Genomic DNA, 19,352 nt, shown 5'->3' with positions numbered 1-19,352 from the left:
TATGTTATACACCTGAAACTAATGTTGTATGTCAATTGTACTCCAGTTTTGCACCAGAGAGAGTACTAGATGCTTTTTTATTTTTTCCCCCTTACAGAAAATATTCCTGCTATCGTTTTAACCCCCTCATGACTTCTACATAACCACTGTTTAAATTTTGGTATATAATCTTTCATATGCTACCTTTTCTTAATACATTATGCTCATTGCATTCATTGTCTGGCTCTGGAGTCACTGCAACACTGTGTAATGAATTTAACCCATGTCCACAAGAACCCCCTGTGTAGACCATGTCTGTGAGCACTCTGTTTTGAGCTATGTCTTTATGAAGGCCAGAATGGAAAAGGGTTCTTGAACCTCTGCTCAAATATGCCCCCAGTTGAAAATCTACATGATACCGTGAGTGCTGAAATCAATGCTCAGTAGTAATGATAGTTTAGTCACACCGCACAAATCTGCTTGATTTACAACTATGTTCTGGCTTAATGCTTTTTAAACTATTGGTCTTGAAGTGTTCTATTTCTGAATATTAAATTTTACTTTAGAGTAAGAGCATAATAGTTCTTTCCTCTTCCTAGGTGTTTATTAGGCAGTGGTGGTTGTTACAGCAACAACTAGACAGGATTGAGCTTGACGGATCTCTGATGGCAAATGTATTTAGGGCACTTCAGTTTATTCATGTTTTCTCATTTTAAAAATTTACTGCTCTGGGGATCCCTGGGTGGCGCAGTGGTTTAGCGCCTGCCTTTGGCCCAGGGCGCGATCCTGGAGACCCGGGATCGAATCCCACATCGGGCTCCCGGTGCATGGAGCCTGCTTCTCCCTCTGCCTATGTCTCTGCCTCTCTCCGTCTCTCTCTGACTATCATAAATAAATAAAAATTTAAAAAAAAAAAAACAAAAAAAAACAAAAAAAAATAAAAATTTACTGCTCTGCTTAGAAGTCATGTTATTAGCTGTTGCTCAGATAGTCTTTTTGCCCAGCACATCTCTCATTTTAACCATATTTTGAATGATAAATGAATTGAGTGTTTCTTAACAGAATGTTCACTTTTATTACTTCCTTTGTTAAAACTAAAAATATTACTCTCTTACCTAACAATTTTTTAGAAAAACACACATTCTTTTAAAACAAAAAAATGAATATGAAGTACATTAGACATACGTTCTTTCAGAAAGCAAAAGGAGCATATTTATGTTCATAAAACAAAACTCTGATAACTATTTTATGGCAGTTAATATAATTTGATGCATGTAGTGGATTTTGTTTGTTGTTAGCAATCATGTCCTCTTCTCTTTTAGCAATGAAATTGTCACCTACATAATGTTTCCCCCAACCCTTCTAAAAGTGAAATTATAAAACTAGTTTAGCAACAAGAAGAGAAGGAAAACAATGTCTTTCTCCTTTCAAAGGAGGGAATGGAGTGTAGTGTACTCGAAAGAGCTCTGGACTGAGGATAAGGAAATGTGGGCAATTCCACATTTCCAATTCTGCTGTAATATAAATGCTGTTCCAATTCTGCTGTAATATAAATGTTTGTCAGATGAATGGATCAGTGAATGAACAAACAACTTCTCTGGACCTGTCTCCCAAATATAAGGTTTAGGACCTGGAATACATTGTCTCTGTATCTCCTACCAGCTCTAAGATGACCTTATTCCATGTAAGCAACGTCTGTCTTCCTACTGGGCTCCTTTGCTGTGAAACAGTCATCTCATGGATTGTTATAACGGAATGGCATTTGATATATGTTAGTAGTGATACTTCACTTATTTCTTATTGATCTACCTCTCTCCACTTGGAAACATTTCTTATGCAATTACATAGGAAGTCAGTAATGGGATGGGAATGGGGTCTTGGTTTTTGTACCTTTTTTAGTTCTCTAACATATGAAATTAGTTTCCCTGAATGGTTTTGGTCCAAACATGAAATGGAAAATTTTCATACATTTTTACACATGTTCCTAACTCAATTCTTAATGTTAATAGGCTACATACATATCCATACAGAAAACATTGCTTTACTGTTTACTGTTTTATTTTATTTTTATTTTTATTTTTTTTTTAAAGATTTTATTTATTTATTCATGATAGTCACACAGAGAGAGACAGAGAAGCAGAGACACAGGCAGAGGGAGAAGCAGGCTCCATGCAGGGAACCCGATGTGGGATTCAATCCCGGGTCTCCAGGATCGCGCCCCGGGGCCAAAGGCAGGCGCCAAACTGCTGCGCCACCCAGGGATCCCTGCTTTACTGTTTTAAAGCCACAGCACCCAGTTAAAGTCATGCTTGTTGGACATTTTTCATGCTCTGTTTATTCTGTGAAACATCCATTCCAATAAATAACCTCCCCAGGAGAAGTTTGCAAGGACATAGCTCAGCTTGAATAAGAAAGAGCCAGTTGAGAAAAATATGAAGAAAACGTAAGAGAATCCCAGCTTATCTTGAATGAAGGTTTCTGGTGTGGATTTACTTTGTTTTCATTCATTGCCAGAATACCAGATATAGTTATATTTAAATTTAACTGATTTAATGAATTATTATATGGACTCGTTAAAATTTTTATCTCTGAAGAATTTTAAATGACATGACAAATTTAATAACATAATAACTAAAAAGACTGAAAAAACATTGCTAAGATAAAATAAGCACACCAACATGTCAACTGCAGTTTTCTCTAGGTGATGAGTTATTTTTATGATGACTTTTCTTCCCTATATTTTCACTTTAAAAAACAAACTTAGGGATGCCTGGGTGGCTCAGTGGTTGAGCATCTGCCTTTGGCTCAGGGCATGATCCCCCGGGGTCCTGAGATAGAGTCCCACATCAGGCTCCCTACATGAAGCCTGCTTCTCCCTCTGCCTATGTCTCTGCTTCTCTCTCTGTGTGTCTCTTCTCATGAATAAATAAATAAAAATTTTAAAAACAAATAAAAATATTAAAAAATAAAAAACAAACTTAAAAAGCTAGCTAATAATTTATGTTAAAAATGTAAAATATAGGGGGACCTGGGTGGCTCAAACAGTTAAGCATCCAACTCTTGATTTTGGTTCAGATCATAATCTCAGGGTCATGAGATCAAGCCCCACATGAGGCTTCACGCTGGGTGTGGATCCTGCTTGAGTCTCTCTCTCCTCCTCCCTCTGCCCCTAAAAATTTTAAATACAAATTATTTTGTGTATTGTTTTGTATTATTACAAGTTGGATTTTCCCATGCCTCTACTAATAGAGGAGAGGAACGATTCAGAGAGATTCAACATACCCTACATAACCTGAGGCTATGGCAGGTAGCAGGTCATCACTTAGAGGATGAGTGTTCAGTAGCATCAGTAATGGAGAAGACCTTACACCATGAGGGCCAGCAAATGCAGGGCAGAGATCCCACAAACTCTCTTATTTATGTGCTAGGAACACCTGGGAGATCTTATAAGAATAAGACATACCTTAGAGTAAAAAGAACTGATAGTCTTTGAGGACAGATAGGGAGATAAATCTTCAGTGTAACAGGAAAGCTATAGTAGAGGTGGTAATTATGAAAAAGGATGGATTGGTTAACTGGGTCTAGGGGAATCCAGAGGTGATACTTGAGTCCATAGTTGGTCACAAGAATGGAGCCAGAGCTGCAAAGGAAAGAACACAAATAAAAGTCCTTTAGAATGAAATTAAATGATGGTTCTGGGAATTCTGATTATTTTAGTAAGGATGGGCATAGGACATCAAAGAGATCAAGGACAAATGGGGTGAGGAAAGTGGCAGGAGCCTAAGGTCTAAGCATGAAGTACAGCTGGCCTGAGCAGCACAATGACACTGGTCTGAGGAGGAGTGAGTGGACCAGACAGATGGTGAAATTCAGACCCAACAGACCCAGGATCCTGTTGAATGTGGAGTGTGAAGGAGAGTGGAGACTGACAGGAGTCCTAGGATTCTGGGGCTCTTTAAAGGTATCGTTAGACTAGGAATTATAGGAAGAGATGAAGGGAAATAATGTGCTTCAGTCTGGGATATATTAAAGTTAAAACTTGCTTCCACTCTTTCTTGCCTTCCCTTCTCGTTGTTTCTGATCTTTCTTTTCCTTCCTTCCTTCCTTCTTCCTTCCTTCCTTCCTTCCTTCCTTCCTTCCTTCCTTCTTCCTTTCCTTTCCTTTCCTTTCCTTTCCCTTCCCTTCCCTTCCCTTTCCTTTCCTTTCCTTTCCTTTCCTTTCCTTTCCTTTCCTTTCCTTTCCTTTCCTTTCCTTTCCTTTCCTTTCCTTTCCTTTCCTTTCCTTTTCTTTCTTTCTTTCTTTCTTTCTTTCTTTCTTTCTTTCTTTCTTTCTCTCTCTCTCTCTCTCTCTTTCTTTCTTTCTTTCTTTCTTTCTTTCTTTCTTTCTTCTTCTTGCCTTTCTCTCCATTTGTTCATTTAGTTATTTAGTAATCTTTTATATGCTCTTGCGGTCCACAGGGCACTATCCCAGCCACTGACCTCAGTCCATTATAAACCAGGCCAGTTTCTATGTATCCTCAACCATGAGGGGGGAAAAGTTGTTTTCACAGGCACAGCTACTGGGTGTCTCTGACCAGGACATAGCTAGGCCAGGTGTAAGACACAAAGTGCTCAACTCCTTTCAAATGGCATTGCATAATGTATGTTTTTGTATTGGAAACACCACTAATAGCCATTTTCTTTCTAGGTAGTGCCATTATTTCTGTTATGTTTCTGAAAGAAAACTTAAGAGCTTCAGATTTACTAGGTAAGTAATTGTTTAATTCATGTAATTGTAGCACTGCTTGATCAGGAAATAAATAATACTATTAAAAATGTGCATTAAAAACTAGGAACAAATTACTGAACTGGATAAATCTCATTTGGAGATGAATAGTATTCTTTCTTGGATCTGCCTTCTGCTCTTTCATGTGAAATATTTCAATTTCCATTGTGCCCACTGCCCATGCAATTGGCCACAGTTAATTATTATTTTATACTATTATTATTATGAATGTTACAAAATTTTCATGAGCATAATAAAATCCAAGGAAACAACTGTGTTACCTAAGAGAGTATTTGGCTTCAAAGGATGTATTTATTAGATTGTTACATGAAAGGACTGCATGCAAATGAAAACCTCACAAAAATTAAATACACCAATTTCCTACCTAATTTGTATTTAACTCTTTCCAAAAGTAACATAGAACATTCCCCTTCAAAATTTTATTTAGAAATACAGCTATTAGTGGAAAGTAACAGTAGCCTCCCTGGCTATAAGAAAGATTGCTATTATATAGCAAAGCCATCATGTATTGATTGTATCTTCCACCTCTTATTGGAAATATCACATATGAGGATTCTGGAACTTCATATTTTCTTCCTTAACAAAGTCCTCTCTAAATTGCTGCTGACATAGTATGACAACAAATAATGATACTTTAGGCACTTTCAATAAAACAGTGTCTACTCATTTCCAAGGAGATCACATTTTTAAAAAATTTGAGCTTTAAATGTGACACCAGTATTGGTATGTTGAGCATTTGTTTTCCCTGATTGTGTTTTCCTAGAGCCTAGTGTCTTGAAAGTGTTTTCACTTTTTCTTTCCCTTCCTTGGTTTGATTCTCTAGTAGAATTTTTTGTTGACATCATCAAATTTGTCATGGTTACATTATTTTTCCAAATGCATTGGTATGTGCATTGTTTCTTTTCAAATATTTTATTTTTCAAAAAAAAATTTTATTTTTCTATACTTTTAAAAATATATCATGGTTTATGGAATCATTTGGGGAAGATGCATGGAATCAGAAATAAGAATGAGCATTTTGGGATCCCTGGGTGGCGCAGCGGTTTGGCGCCTGCCTTTGGCCCAGGGCGCGATCCTGGAGACCCGGGATCGAATCCCACGTCAGGCTCCCGGTGCATGGAGCCTGCTTCTTCCTCTGCCTGTGTCTCTGCCTCTCTCTCTCTCTCTCTGTGACTATCATAAATAAATAAAAATTAAAAAAAAAAAAAAAAAGAATGAGCATTTACCTGAGTTTTATAAATTAAAAAATTAGGTCCTATATTATTTTTCTCATTTTTCAAATGTCTTATGAAAACTAAATCATTTTATCTAATGTATGTCATCTTTTGTAGTTAATGGCTAAGGTTTAAATTAATGTATTTAATGAGGTAATACAGGTGGATATGTAGGGACATTTCAATTACTGTGAACATTGGTGATAAAAAGATGATGAAGATAGAATCTCTGCCCTCAAATAATAGAGTCGATGATAAAATATATACATTAATACATTTTTAAAAGTGGAAAATACTACGTGTCCTAATGCCCTGAGACTTTAGAACAGGGTTTAGAACAGGGTTTCACAGCCTCAGCACTGCTGACATTTTAGCCTGGAGAATTCATTGCAGCGGGCTGTCTTGTGCCTTGCAGAATGTTTAGTGGCATTCCTCCTGGCCTTTACCCATTAGATGCCAGTAGCACCATCTGCCCTAGTTATGGCAACCAAAAATGACTTCACATATTGCCAAATGTCCCCAGGGGGACAAAATCACCCCCAGGTGAGAACCACTGGTTTAGAATAAATAGAGGTTACTCTAGCTAAGAAACTCAGAAAGAATTTCTTATAGAAGATCTAACATTTCAATCAGTTCTGATTGAACTGATAGGACAGGCATGGGCCATTTCCAAGCATTTGGAGGTTGACATAGAGAGGGACTAAGGTGAAAAGTATTAACAAAGGTGCAAAATAGGCAGGGTAAGTTTCTATTTAATACTGCACTCAACTGCTGCTGATAGGTTTAGGAAAAAAATAAATGAAAGTCACAACTATGGAAAGAGAAGAAAGATAAATATCAATGTGTGCAGATGATTTGATTATATACTTGGAAATCCCAAGATCAATGACACATTTCTAAAAGCAATAAATGAGCTCAACATCAAAGATATAAATTAAACTTACTTTTATAGTTCAAATCTGGATTCAACTTTTTCTGTCAACTATGTGGCCAGCATAATATCACTTAACTGCTCTACCAGTTTGTTCATGAATATAGAATACTGTTCTAAGGATCAAATTGAATAATTCTTATAAGCACTTTGAGAAATGTAAAGTCCTGTTAATAAAATTGTCGTAATTTCTATGATCAACTTCATTCCTGAGAGGTAATACTAAAAATGTAATATAAGGAATAAGAAACACACACACATATATACACATACCAAAAAATAACAATAATAAAAAATTAAACCTCTATTAACACTTTGATTCTTTGCTAATTTCTCTTGTTTTTAAGAATAACATTTATTAAATATTTCCTCTTTTCAGGTATTTACATGAACTATCTCATTTAAATGTAGGAATAACCTATTTACAGAACTGATACTTAGGTTAACTAATTTGCCCAAGGTCATGTAACCAGTGAATAGTGGACCAGTATTCTAATAATGGCAGCCCGATATAGTGTAATAGTTGAAGATGAGTCTCTAGGGGCAGAAAGCTGTGTGGCCTTTCAAATTTACCTAATCTCCGTAAGGCTCCTTTCCTCGTGTTTTAAATGAAGATAATATTACCTACCCTCTAGGATTAAATGAGTTCATAGAGATAGAACTCTAAGAACAGGGCCTGTCACGTAATAAGCAATTGATGTTAGCTATTATTACCACTGCTACCACCACCCCCACTTCTACATGTACTCCAGTGGTTCATCAGAACAAACCTTGATTAGTATTTTTGCAAACTTTAGTAATCCAGTCAATATTTTCCATAACTCTGGTTGGGTATTTTTGCCTTTTTATTGAATGCTTTTTGAGTAGTGCTATATAACTGATGTCACATTTGTATCATACTGTCATTGAAAGTGATCAATTCTTGACTTTAGTGGCAAAGGAAGAAGAAAAAAATGTAGCCACCTTTTCCATACCCATGTCTCCTACAGCAATGTCATAAAATTATAACCTGAGATGTAATAACCCACTTCATACTTGGGGAGAAGAATTTCTCCCCAATCTCACTCAGTAACTTGTTAAGTCACATGTATTTTCTTTGGATCTATATTGCTGCTGCCTTAAGAAAATTTGGCTCTTTCTGTAAAGAGCTAAAAATGCAGGGATTTTTTTTTTTCTTTACAGAGGCTAAAACCAAACAGGGGAGAGAGTAGTTAGTGGCTTAAAAAAATAGAAAGATTAACATATAAGCATGCTAAAAATTAAATTGTCAAAATGTGCAAAAGAAATTCATTTATTTTTCCCTGCTTCAAGCAAATGAAAGCTTGTTTTTCATGATGGAACAAATGAAGATTTTTGGGCCATGTGGAAACAAGCTGAACTAATTTATTGCCAAATGTTGCTCTGTGGCTCTGAAGCTTTTCACCACTAGCCTCAAAAAATGACCTCACAAAAGCTATGTCTGAAATGAATCGCCAACTATTATTAACTCAATGACAGGCTTTGGACTGTGCTCTGATTCTTAGTGGATTAATAACTTTAAATTATTTTAATGATTATTTTTCCTTTAAAAAGCACCAGATTTCTCTCCCCTTCAGTCAGCCAAAACCTATAGTTTCTGCCTTAATCATCAAAAGTACTAAATCTAATAGACTGTATGATCCTAGTTGACTTAAGTCTAGATAGTATTATCATTAAAAAAAATACAATCAATTCTTCAGTACTCTCCAGAGACCAGTAACTTGATTACTTCAAGTCACTAATAAATGGTTTCCCTAGATAGAATGTCAAGAGATTAAGAGTGACATGAAGACCATCTCTTTCCTTCCTTCTCCCACACCAAATGGTCAGCTAGGTTTAGGGCTGGTATCTAGAATACCGATGTAGCCAAACAAACCATCATTTCTGGTTGAGAGAACAGACTGGCTCTTTTGGTTTCAGGGCTGCCTCAAGAAAAAAGGTGCTTTTATGGTAGTACAGGGACAGGACCCGTGTACAGAAGGAGCTGCCAACTTCAGATTAATTTTTAAGCTTAACTGAGATAGCTTTGGACTCCTAGTGATCGGTATCCTGAAGAAGATCTGTCCCAGAGTTCTCTGTCACATCAGGCCGCCAGATGAGCTTTCAAATCTATTCAGCTCCCCAGATTGGCTTCTTGCCCAGCCAAATTCCTGGAGTCTAGCAGGTGTGATAAGTTCATTTGCGCCTAGAAATGAGGAGACTAAGTCACAGAGGGCTAAGTAACATGCCTAATCTTTTCCAGCCAGCAAGTAGCAGTGAAATTTGAATACTATGGGGGCAGTTTCAGCGTGGATTAGTGGATTAGACTTTCATGATCCAAGTGTTGACCTGGAGTTTAATCATTTCCATGGGCAAAGAGCATACCAAGTGTTGCTTCCCCTCCTTGAGTATCTTATGCTTCCAGATAACTCCCTTGGGCAAATGGACCAGCGGAAAGTAAACTAACAAGTTTTCTAATTTAGAAATCTGTGTCTTTCAATGAAAGAGTATTTGTGGCTTTACTGAAATAAAAATATCAGGAAAGGACATCTGATGCCACTTTTAGAAAAAATATGAGATATATATACATTTTAAGGACATTTATATAAGGAGCTGTTAGTATCTTCAATACTTTTAAACACTTAGGAAACATGTATACATAATCCATAAAGGAGAGAGTGAATCACACAGACAAATGACACCAAGCAAACAAACATACAACAGATAGCAGCTACCTAGAACTACCTTTGTAATTGTCAGAGGAAACTGAAATTAAAATTATGAAGAAGAAAAAGGAATGTGTTACCTACCAAGTTGCCATAGAGTCATTAACTAGATTCACAGTGATATGGGGCTCAAGTGAAATAATACAGGTGCAGAAGTACTTTGAAAGTAAAATTGCAGTCACCAGTCATTTTATTTGTTTTTAAGGAGTTTTGAAATGCAGTGAAGATCTACATTTTGAACTGGGCACAATATGCAAATATGAAAGCAGATGGGAAGCAGGGACCCTGTTAAGAAAGTTAAGATAAATAACACTGCCTCCACAGAATGGGATATTATGCAGGCTTAAAAAGAATTAGGTTGCCCTATATACACTGATGTGAAATGTTCTCCAAGATGTTCTGTTAAGTAGAACAAAAGCAAGGTACAGAAAAGTGTATATGATATGCTCTTGTTTGTGTAGAAAACTCAAACTCCTGCACTTTCTCACACACTTGCATAAAACATCTCTGAAAAGGGAAATCAAAGATTTGGTAGCAGTATTAACTTGCAAGAGGGGAACTAGTGGGCCATAGGGTGGGAGGGAGATTTAACTTTTCACTCACCACCCTTCGTGTCTTTTGACTTTTTTTTTTTTTTTAACCATATACATGTGTTATCCAATCAAAACTAAATTTAAAAATAAATTTAACCACACTAGATACAATTAGAGGAGATTTAAAAAATTATTGGCAGAGAAACTCAATAAAAATAAGAAATTTGGATTTCACAAAAGAAAGTTGGAAGTCTCTGAGATTTTTAAGTTGTATTCAATGCATTTATTCTACTTCACTATACCAAGTTTAGAAGACTGGTTTCTTTTAGAATCCCATCCTTCTAGCAACCTAATATTGAACCATTATAAGATCTTTTTTTTTTCTTTTTCAAAGAAAGGACAGGGCTCACCAATAATCTTGCCCAAGTTCTTAGGTACTTATAATTTGTATTATTCTCCTTTTATCCCAATGCTTAATAATATAATTTTTCTCATTTTTAAAATTCTCATTAGAAATAGCTTTTAAAATTTTGTATATAATTTCTGCCTTCACAAAGTATTACAGAGTAAGTTCTTACATTAGAGGAAGTTTATTTTATAGCTTCTACGATACCTTGAATAGCCATTGTCTAACTTGTGTGAAAAGTCCAGTGCTCTCTGTTCCCAGAAACAAGAGTTCAAAACCCTAAATCATTTGGTTAAGAGGAACAGGAAATTGGTATCTTCCAATTGTGAGATTTTATAGACAAGCCACATTGCTTCTGGTTGGGGTCAGTGCTGGTTGTAAATTATATACACAACAATGCCACCCATAGTGATGAAACAAGTTGAATTCTTTTTTAAGGGTGCTATCTGAAAAATACTACAGCTTTTCTGCGCTGATTATTAATAAATAAGCAGTTTTCAGTGTCATTTGGAATGTAAAGGCCTCTCTTTATTCCTCCTCATGTGGCCCCTCTTCCCATACACCTTTCTTTCCTCCATTATTTTAGGTAATGATAAAGGGATAACAGTAAATACATGCCTTACGTAGGTTTATAATGTGACTTTTTACTACGTTAGCCCTAGAATTCTAGATTCTAAGTTGGATTAAACAAATCTTATAGCAAAGTCAGCACTTATCTTTGTTATTTCTGCTAAAAGGACTCTAGTATATGGCATTGATTAGAAAGTATAAAATTGGGCACCTGGGTGGCTCACTGGTTGAGCATCTGACTTTGGCTCAGGGCATGATCCTGGGGTCCTGGGATCAAGTTCCACATGGGCTCTCCACAGAGAGCCTGCTTCTCTCTCTGCCTATGTCTCTGCCTCTCTCTGTAAGTCTCTCATGAATAAATAAATAAAGTCTTTAAAAAATTTTTTTAAAATAAAGTATAAAATCGTGTGTGTGTGTGTGTGTGTGTCTGTATCTGTGTAAATGTTTCAAATATGAATAAGTACAGAGTAGATCATCAGGTCATCCATCAGGTGATGGACTTCCCCACTCTCTGGGCTCTGGTGGATCTAGTTCTATCATGTACTTACTGGTCCATGTAGAATCAGCCAGCTTGGATGTGTTTTCATGTCTCCAAATGCATGTGTTCTGATCTTTCCCATCTTTGGGGAAAGGTTTCCTGAAAACGCAATGATTCATCTGGAACCACAATGAAAAATCAGAAGTTATAACCTACCCACATCCTTTCCCTGGGCCTTATCACCCCCTTTTTTTAAAGATAATGCCATCAAGTGAATACATGATGCTATCTTGGGACAGTTTGATCAATCAGATGTTAATAGGAAGGAACCATAGGCACTTTTATAAGTAATGTTCACTCTATAGGTAATGTTTGCATTGACAAAAAAGGTTTAAATATTCCTTTTCAATTTTATTTAAAGGTATGACCTTGGCATTTGCAGGAACATATTTATTGGTGAACTTTGCTCCAAACAGAAGTCAGTCTATCTCTGCAAGAACAGTACACTATTACTTTGTTGGCTGGCAGTTCCTGATCTATGTGGTAAGAATCTTAAACATTTTACTATCTCAGAAGTTATATTATCTAGACCACTGGTACATGCAGATGTTAGAGAATAAATCTTCTCAACATTAATATCTCATTAAATTGTAAATATATTTGACCAATAAGAAAGTATTTGAAACATTAAATCAGCAGTTTCCTGAGTATCCTGTTCTTGGGGGTGACTTGCCACTGGAATAATTTCCACAATATTTAATCCAGCAAATTCCAGAGCAACATGTTTTAGGACAACTCAAAGCAAAAAACCCAAAAAACCTCCCTTCCCAGGTCAAAGGGAAATGCCTGAAGACACATTCTACTTCACTGACTTTTATTCAAGATAGATATTTTCTTCAAAAAAGTATTCCTTGAGACCAATGCAAAAGATTGTCTTGGGAGAAGTAAACAGCAGCAGGATAACACTGAGAGATGTGTAAAAGAAAGAATGGAATGAACCAATATAGAAATTTGAAGGCACTAATGGGATATTTTATTTGATGTAGTGACTGTATCCAGTGGCTATAGACAGAAGGGGTGATAGAGATGGTTGGTATGTAACTTGTTACAGAAGTTGGTTTAGGTTGAAGAATAAGCATGTTCCAGGAAGGGCAGGTGGTAAGAAGAAAACTGGGATAGACTAAATGAGCATTTAACCAAGAGCCGTAGTAGTAAAATAATTTTAATTCAATAAAAAAATGTCTCGTAGGTTCCTCAAAAGTTCCTCAAAAACTGAACTCAATTATTTTGTCCCCTGGACTCTCTTCTTTCTTATGTTGGAAGGCTTTCCTTCCCCCGGCTCTCCACCAACCTTTAGAATTGGACTTTCCAGCTCATATTAGCCTTCCTCAGGTCTGTCATACTTGTGCCTCCCCTCTGCCCCATTGTATCCTCCTGCTCATCCACCAGACCCAGCCCTTTAACAGATTTCATCGAGCAAATCCAAGGCACTAGAAGGACTTACTGAGTGTTTCATGGTAGCCTAGACTTGAAGTCCTACCAACATATAATTATTCTTTGCCTACAAGCAAAAGAAATTCTTTATCCAGTGAGAAAAGGGTCAAATAGTGTGTGACCAGAAAATGAATAGCCCAAGTTGAATCCTTTGGAGATTGAAATTGCATCAAGACTTAGTTTCCTGGGATAAACAGCATTGTTTGATGGTGACATATCATATATTGTTTGAACACCAGAGGAAACATTGAAAAGAACAAAACTACCTTTTATTAAATGTTAAGTTTCCACACACACAAAAAAAACCTCTGACATTACTTGCATTTTGCTACTTTTCCATTTAATCAACTCTTAAATTCATTCATTCATTTATTCACTGGTTCATTCAACTGATTAGACACCAAGGGTATAGAGAATTCCTGTAACAGGAAACTTACAGTCCTGGGAGAGGCCCATATTCTTATAAAATAATGAAAGTATATTTGAAAGTAAATGTCATCCAAAAATCTAATTTCAGATATTTATAAGATAGTATAAGATAAATCTTTAATAAAGTCACATTTGAATAACACTATTGGCTTTAGACTCTAAAGGGGATTATCTATATTATCTTAGTTTGGAATTTAATTCATTATATGTTACATCTCTAAAGACTGCTAGAAGTTATCAATTATATGCTAAGATCTTGAGCTGAAGTTTGGTTTAAATCTGTTAAACATCAAAGTAATTAGTATTTAATCCTTGGAGGTGGCAGTTTCTGTGCTTTTTCTGCAAACTGTGACTGCAAAGATCACAATTACAGCAATTAAGACTATTCTTTGAAGTATCATTCACCTAACTGTTCTTGGATTACACCAAGGATAAATACTGTACCTGAATTGCTCTTCTAATAACTAATAAAATGAATAAAAATATTTTATAGTCTGAATAAAGTTTTCCATTTCTCAAAAGGGGATTGTAAAATTCTGTCCCAGACTGGCTAATAGCACCTCCTTGTGTCATGTGCTTACCCATACCAAGTGGATGTCCAGGTTACCCTTAAGGCTTACATAAAGTAGAGGCCTCAGAAACAAGACCCAGGAGCCTGTCCTCTGAGCTTGTTTTCATTTTAGTAGGAAGAGGATTTGAGAAGCCTGATGTCAACCAGCCAGTGAAGAATGAAGTGTCCTTTGCTCACCCACTGAAACAACTTTTCCTAGCCTGTATTCACAGGTGGGTAAATCCCACCTGGTGCTTGCCAAGAAGCAAAAAACAAGTGCGTTTTCAAGGTTAGAAAAGCTGCTGCATAACATGGAGATTCTGAGAAATTCATCTCTACTAGAAGTCCTTTAGGAAAGAAACAAAATTGCTGACCACAGGGTCCTCTTCTCGAAGGAGCTTTTTTGTTGAGTGATACCTATTAAGGCAGTCTGCAGAATGCGCATGAGGAAATTCGGCTGTAAGCCTCAATTGCTTTGTGTTCTTTGGCAGGCCATTCTTTGTAGACATTTTGTCCACCCAGATTTTCCAACAGAGAATTCAGATGGAAACTTCTGTTGTGAACATAAGATCCTTCATAAAATAATCTGAAAGGTGTTCGTTTTCTCTCCACCAGACAAAAAATTAAATCAGCAGAAGCAGGGGCCATGCCCTATTGTTTGTTGTAATGCTATACCCCAAAGCTGATTATTAAGTCAGCCTTTCTGGCAGAGCTGCTTCAAAACCCACCACCAGGTGTTAGAAACCTGAAGGAAAAAAACCTGTTTTTATAAGACCTCAATACGCATTGCCTGAGGTTCTTTTGCTTTGCCATCTGAGCACGTACACGCTCGCCCTGGGGCTCGCTTCCGCAATAGAGCAGCCTGTGCTCACCAAACAAGCTGAATCCTGTGTGGGGAACTCGGAATATGTTCTGTCCTCTACATTGGCAGATGGGGAAGCTGAGGTAGGTAACTTATCCAAGGTTACATAAATACTAAGTGGCAGAACCAGAATCCAAAACCAGACAACCCACCTCCAGGGTGCACTCTCCAATCCATTCCAGTACACACCTCTCTATGCAGAATGAATAAAAACTGACCATGGAGGATCAAATCTTTGCCCAGACTTGACCCTAAAGAGAGCTTTTGCAGAGGTTTTTTTTTGTTTGTTTTGGGTTTTTGTTTTTGTTTTACAAGAAAGTCATCTCAAAGTATATACTTTCAAGAAAGGAATTGGTGGGACACCTGGGTGGCTCAGTGGTTGAGCGTCTGCCTTCTGCTCAGGGCGTGATCCCAGGGTCCTGGGATTGAGTCCCACATCACACTCCCTGCATGGAGCCTGCTTCTCCCTCTGCCTGTGTCTCCACCTCTCTCTGTGTCTCTCATGAATAAATAAAATCTTTAAAAGAGAAAAAGGAAAGAAAGAAAGAAAGAAAGAAAGAAAGAAAGAAAGAAAGAAAGAAAGAAAGAAAGAGAAAGAAAGAAAAAGAAAGAAGAAAGAAAGAAAAAGAAAGAAAGAAAGAAAGAAAGAAAGAAGAAAGATTTCGTGAGAGGTGAGGTAAATGTGGATTCAGATTTTTGTACTGGAAGTGGAGTATCTAATTATGAAATTTTGTGTATCTCCTTTGTCACAGCATCCCATGGCCTGCCAGTGTTCTTTTCACCACTGAAAATAGGGTGATGAGTGCCTTTAAATCTAAATGGACTAGAGAACCAATCCATAAAACCTGGAGTCGATTCAGGAAACTCATCCTGAAGAGTCTGTTCCTCTGGAAAGACCTCAGATACCAAAATCTCAGTTTCCTATTACTTCCATAACAAATTGTCACAAGCTTCATGTCTTAAAACAACATGAATTTATTATCTTACAGTTTTGAAGGTCATAAATCCAACATGGGTTCCACTGGATTAAAATTAAGGTACTGGCAGGGCTATATTCCTTACTCGTGCCTCTGGAGAATCCATTTCCTTGCCTCTCCCAGCTTATAGAGGCCACCAGTGTTCCTTGACTCTGTTCATTCTCATGTTACATCTCCCTCTGAGCAGGCTTGTGAAGGTTTTCTGCTTTTTAGGACTCAGACCATTACTTCAAACTCACTTGGATAATCCAGGATAATCTCCCCATCTCAAGGTCCATAGCCTGATTAAGGAATTAATTAAGGGTCAAAGCCCCTTTGCCACGCAAAGTAACATACTAGTTACAGAGATTAGGACATGGGCATCTTTGGGAGGCCGTTATTCCGCCTACCAAACCTACATCATTTAACCCCTCTGAGCCTTGGTATCCTCATCTGTAAAATGGAGATAACACTGCCTGTCTCCTAAGGTCATTGTGAGGACTCAAGGAATTAGTGCAAGTAAAGCACGTGGTAAGCCTGCAGTAAGTGCTGTTATTATTTCTGACCTCTGAGATAGCAATCAGCAAAGCTGTCTCTTTCTGTGTCTCAGCAACCCATAAAAATCACTGCTGCTTTAATGTTGATATTTTCAGAGAGGGGAAAATAATGTCACCTAGGAAAAACTAACATTAATTCCATGCTGCTTGAATATTTTATTCTGGGAGGTCTATGACCTCTTGCCACAAGACAGAATGCAGGGCAGCTCCAGTCATTCTGAGTCACGGGAGCTCATGTTTTATTTATCTAAAGCGACAGCAATGGAATTTGGGAAAAAAGTCATATGTGATATTTAGAACTGATAACTACCCTCATTTCCTCCCACCCCCTTCCCAGAAATAATAATCCTCTGGCTAATAGATTAGCTAACACGCTCAGTGCATTCGTGCCTTCTCTCCAGCAATGAGTACAAGTGGTCCCAAATGCTGCTGTGAGTTGTCTGTAATCATATGATGTGAGGAATGAAAGCCTGTGGTTTGAAGGCAGACAAAGCCAATGGGGATATTTCTGTTAACAATTGATGATCTGTACAGACACTGGGACACCCAACGTTTTGATGGCAGCTTTGGGGAAGGCAAAGGGATAGGAGTTTAAACTTTTTTAGCCTGACTTGATTAAATTGAAGATCTGGCAAATAAGTCCGATAAGAAAAAGTTAAAGTAATTGGTTTAATTAACCAGGAAAAGACTGAGGGATGACTTAATCTTCCACATGAGATGAAAGGTTTTTACATGAAGAAGATATGGTCCTGCTGTTTTCCATGCCCACAAAGGATTAAGAGGAAAAAAGAACAAGCAAACCTGGAACTGAAACAGTAGAGATTCATGCTAACTTAGAGAGGGCTCCATAAGTAAAATGCAGACCTGAATGTAGTAAAGTCCCTAACCCTAGTAATTCCTAAGAAAAAAAATTAGTGGAGTGGTGTTTTTACTTGTCTGATGTCAGAAAAGTAAACATTTTTATTTATGATTTCAGTCCAGGGATACTGCCTCCATGCAAAAAAAAAAAACAAAACAGCTTTGCTTTGGGTTATCTTAAGGACTTCCAAAAAGAAAAAAAACGTTAAAACAAAAATAAAATTGAGAACTCAGTTACATTAGCGTTTTCTTAAGGGTAAGAAAATTTTAGACAGTCAATTAATATTTATTGAACACTCAGCTTATTAGACATTAAGTCTGGTTTTTTGGCAAGTTCATAATAAATTTAAGGTGTAATTTATTCATTAATTCCATAAATACTTATTCAGTGACCAACTGTGTCCAGGCACTGAAGACAGTGGCAAAGAGGACAGTCAAGATCCCTGTTCTCATAGAGCTTGTCTGCTAGTCAGGGAGACAGACAAGGAACACAAAAATACATGAACAAGAAATATTCCAGATGATGATAAAACGCTCTACAGAGTAGATGAATGGTGGCTCTGTTAGATCAGAGTGGTCAGAACACATCTCGGAGGAGGTGATCTTTAAGCTGAAGTTTAGTGACTGGAAGAAGGCATTGTAGGGAGATCAGGGAAGTATTCCAGGCAACTCCAACAGTTAGTGCAAAGGTCCAAAGGCAGGAGCAATCTGAGCTTTGCAGAAAATGGGATGAGGGTTGGGGTGGGGGTGGGGCATCTGTGGCTGGCGCAGGTTGGCCATCCAGGATTTTATCCTTAATGTGATAGGAAACCACAGGAGGTTTGAGCAAAGGAATGACTGGATTTAATATATATTTCTACTACATATATCATCCTGGATAAATCTCATAAACAGAGTGAAAAAAAACAAGTAAGTGAAAGCAAGTATGACTCTGCATATATAAAGTCCAGACAGATGCAAAAATAAACAGTGTGGTTTGAGGATACATAAAAGGTGGTAAACTATAAAGAAAGTGAATAGTAAACACACAAATTCATCGTAGTGGTTGCTGGGGAGATCCTACCAGGAGCAGAGTGCAATTGGGGAGTGGCACGCAAGAGGCTTCACAGGTTTTGGTAGGTTCTCTCTCGCTGGCTGGGTGCAGGGCACCCGACTACTTGTCATATTATGTAAAGACTTTATATGTATATCACATATCTTCTCTATGAATAACATTTCATTATTCAAATTGTGCTTTTAAATGATTCCTCTGGCTGCTGAATGGCTGGATTGTAGAGGCAAGAGTAGAATCAAAAACGAATTGGTTAGAGAGAGGGTAGCAGGGAGTAGGGGAAAGGAAGGATTTGCTGGCTGGTGCAGGGAGGTAGGTGTTGAGCCATTCATTTTGAGGATGAAGACCCCAGGAGGGATATGTAGGGAAGGAAGGCACTCAGGAGTTTAGCATTGTCCATATCTGTGTGATACGGCTATTAAATGTGCATGTGGAAATGTCTAGAAGGTATTTGGATAAATGAGACTGGAGTTGCTGATCTCAAGGTCACTGGCATGTAGGTGAGGTTAGAGCCCTAGTCTGAATGGCTGAGGATCCTTATATTGTTCCCCTATGTTTATAATTGTCCTTAGGAATGCCAGTCACCCTCAGCTCTTACAGGAGAACTATTGCAAAATCACAGAAGTGTGGCATTCTGAAGACTTTGTATAAAATAATTTATAGTTTACTCTTTTTCATCTTTTTCATTTCTAGATTTTAGAAATATTAATTTTCTGCATTCTGCTGTATTTCCATAAGAGAAAGGGAGTGAAGCACATGGTGATTCTGCTAACCCTGGTGGCACTTCTTGGTAAGGACACGTTTTGTTTCCTAATTCTCTAATCTAGCCAGGCAAAGTCAGAAAAGAGATTGGAAGGAGAGGACTTGAGCATTGTATTCCTTTCTCATTATTTCTACTTTTCAACTCTGATCTGTAGAAAGAAACCTAGTCTCAATTATGCAAATAAAATTTGGCATGTCCATGGCTAAAATTGGT

The 19,352-nt window shown here is 37.4% G+C and overlaps 1 protein-coding gene across 5 annotated transcripts in view; it reads left to right on the top strand.

The window, feature by feature from the left end:
• Positions 1-19,352, top strand: part of NIPAL2 (NIPA like domain containing 2) — a 76,457-nt gene that overhangs the window by 38,890 nt on the left and 18,215 nt on the right. For 4 of the 5 annotated variants that reach the window (XM_077846703.1, XM_077846705.1, XM_077846704.1 and 1 more), the window contains exons 4-6: positions 4,666-4,725; positions 12,041-12,162; positions 19,070-19,166. In XM_077846703.1, coding sequence (XP_077702829.1) covers positions 4,666-4,725; positions 12,041-12,162; positions 19,070-19,166 — 279 coding nt within the window. The remainder of the gene's footprint in view (positions 1-4,665; positions 4,726-12,040; positions 12,163-19,069; positions 19,167-19,352) is intronic. The other variant, XM_077846706.1, reaches the window with a different exon arrangement.

The sequence above is a fragment of the Canis aureus genome, chromosome 14 (assembly GCF_053574225.1).
Source record: "Canis aureus isolate CA01 chromosome 14, VMU_Caureus_v.1.0, whole genome shotgun sequence".
Classification (NCBI taxonomy): Eukaryota; Metazoa; Chordata; class Mammalia; order Carnivora; family Canidae; genus Canis; species Canis aureus.
This window is presented reverse-complemented; position numbering and strand designations above follow the sequence as displayed.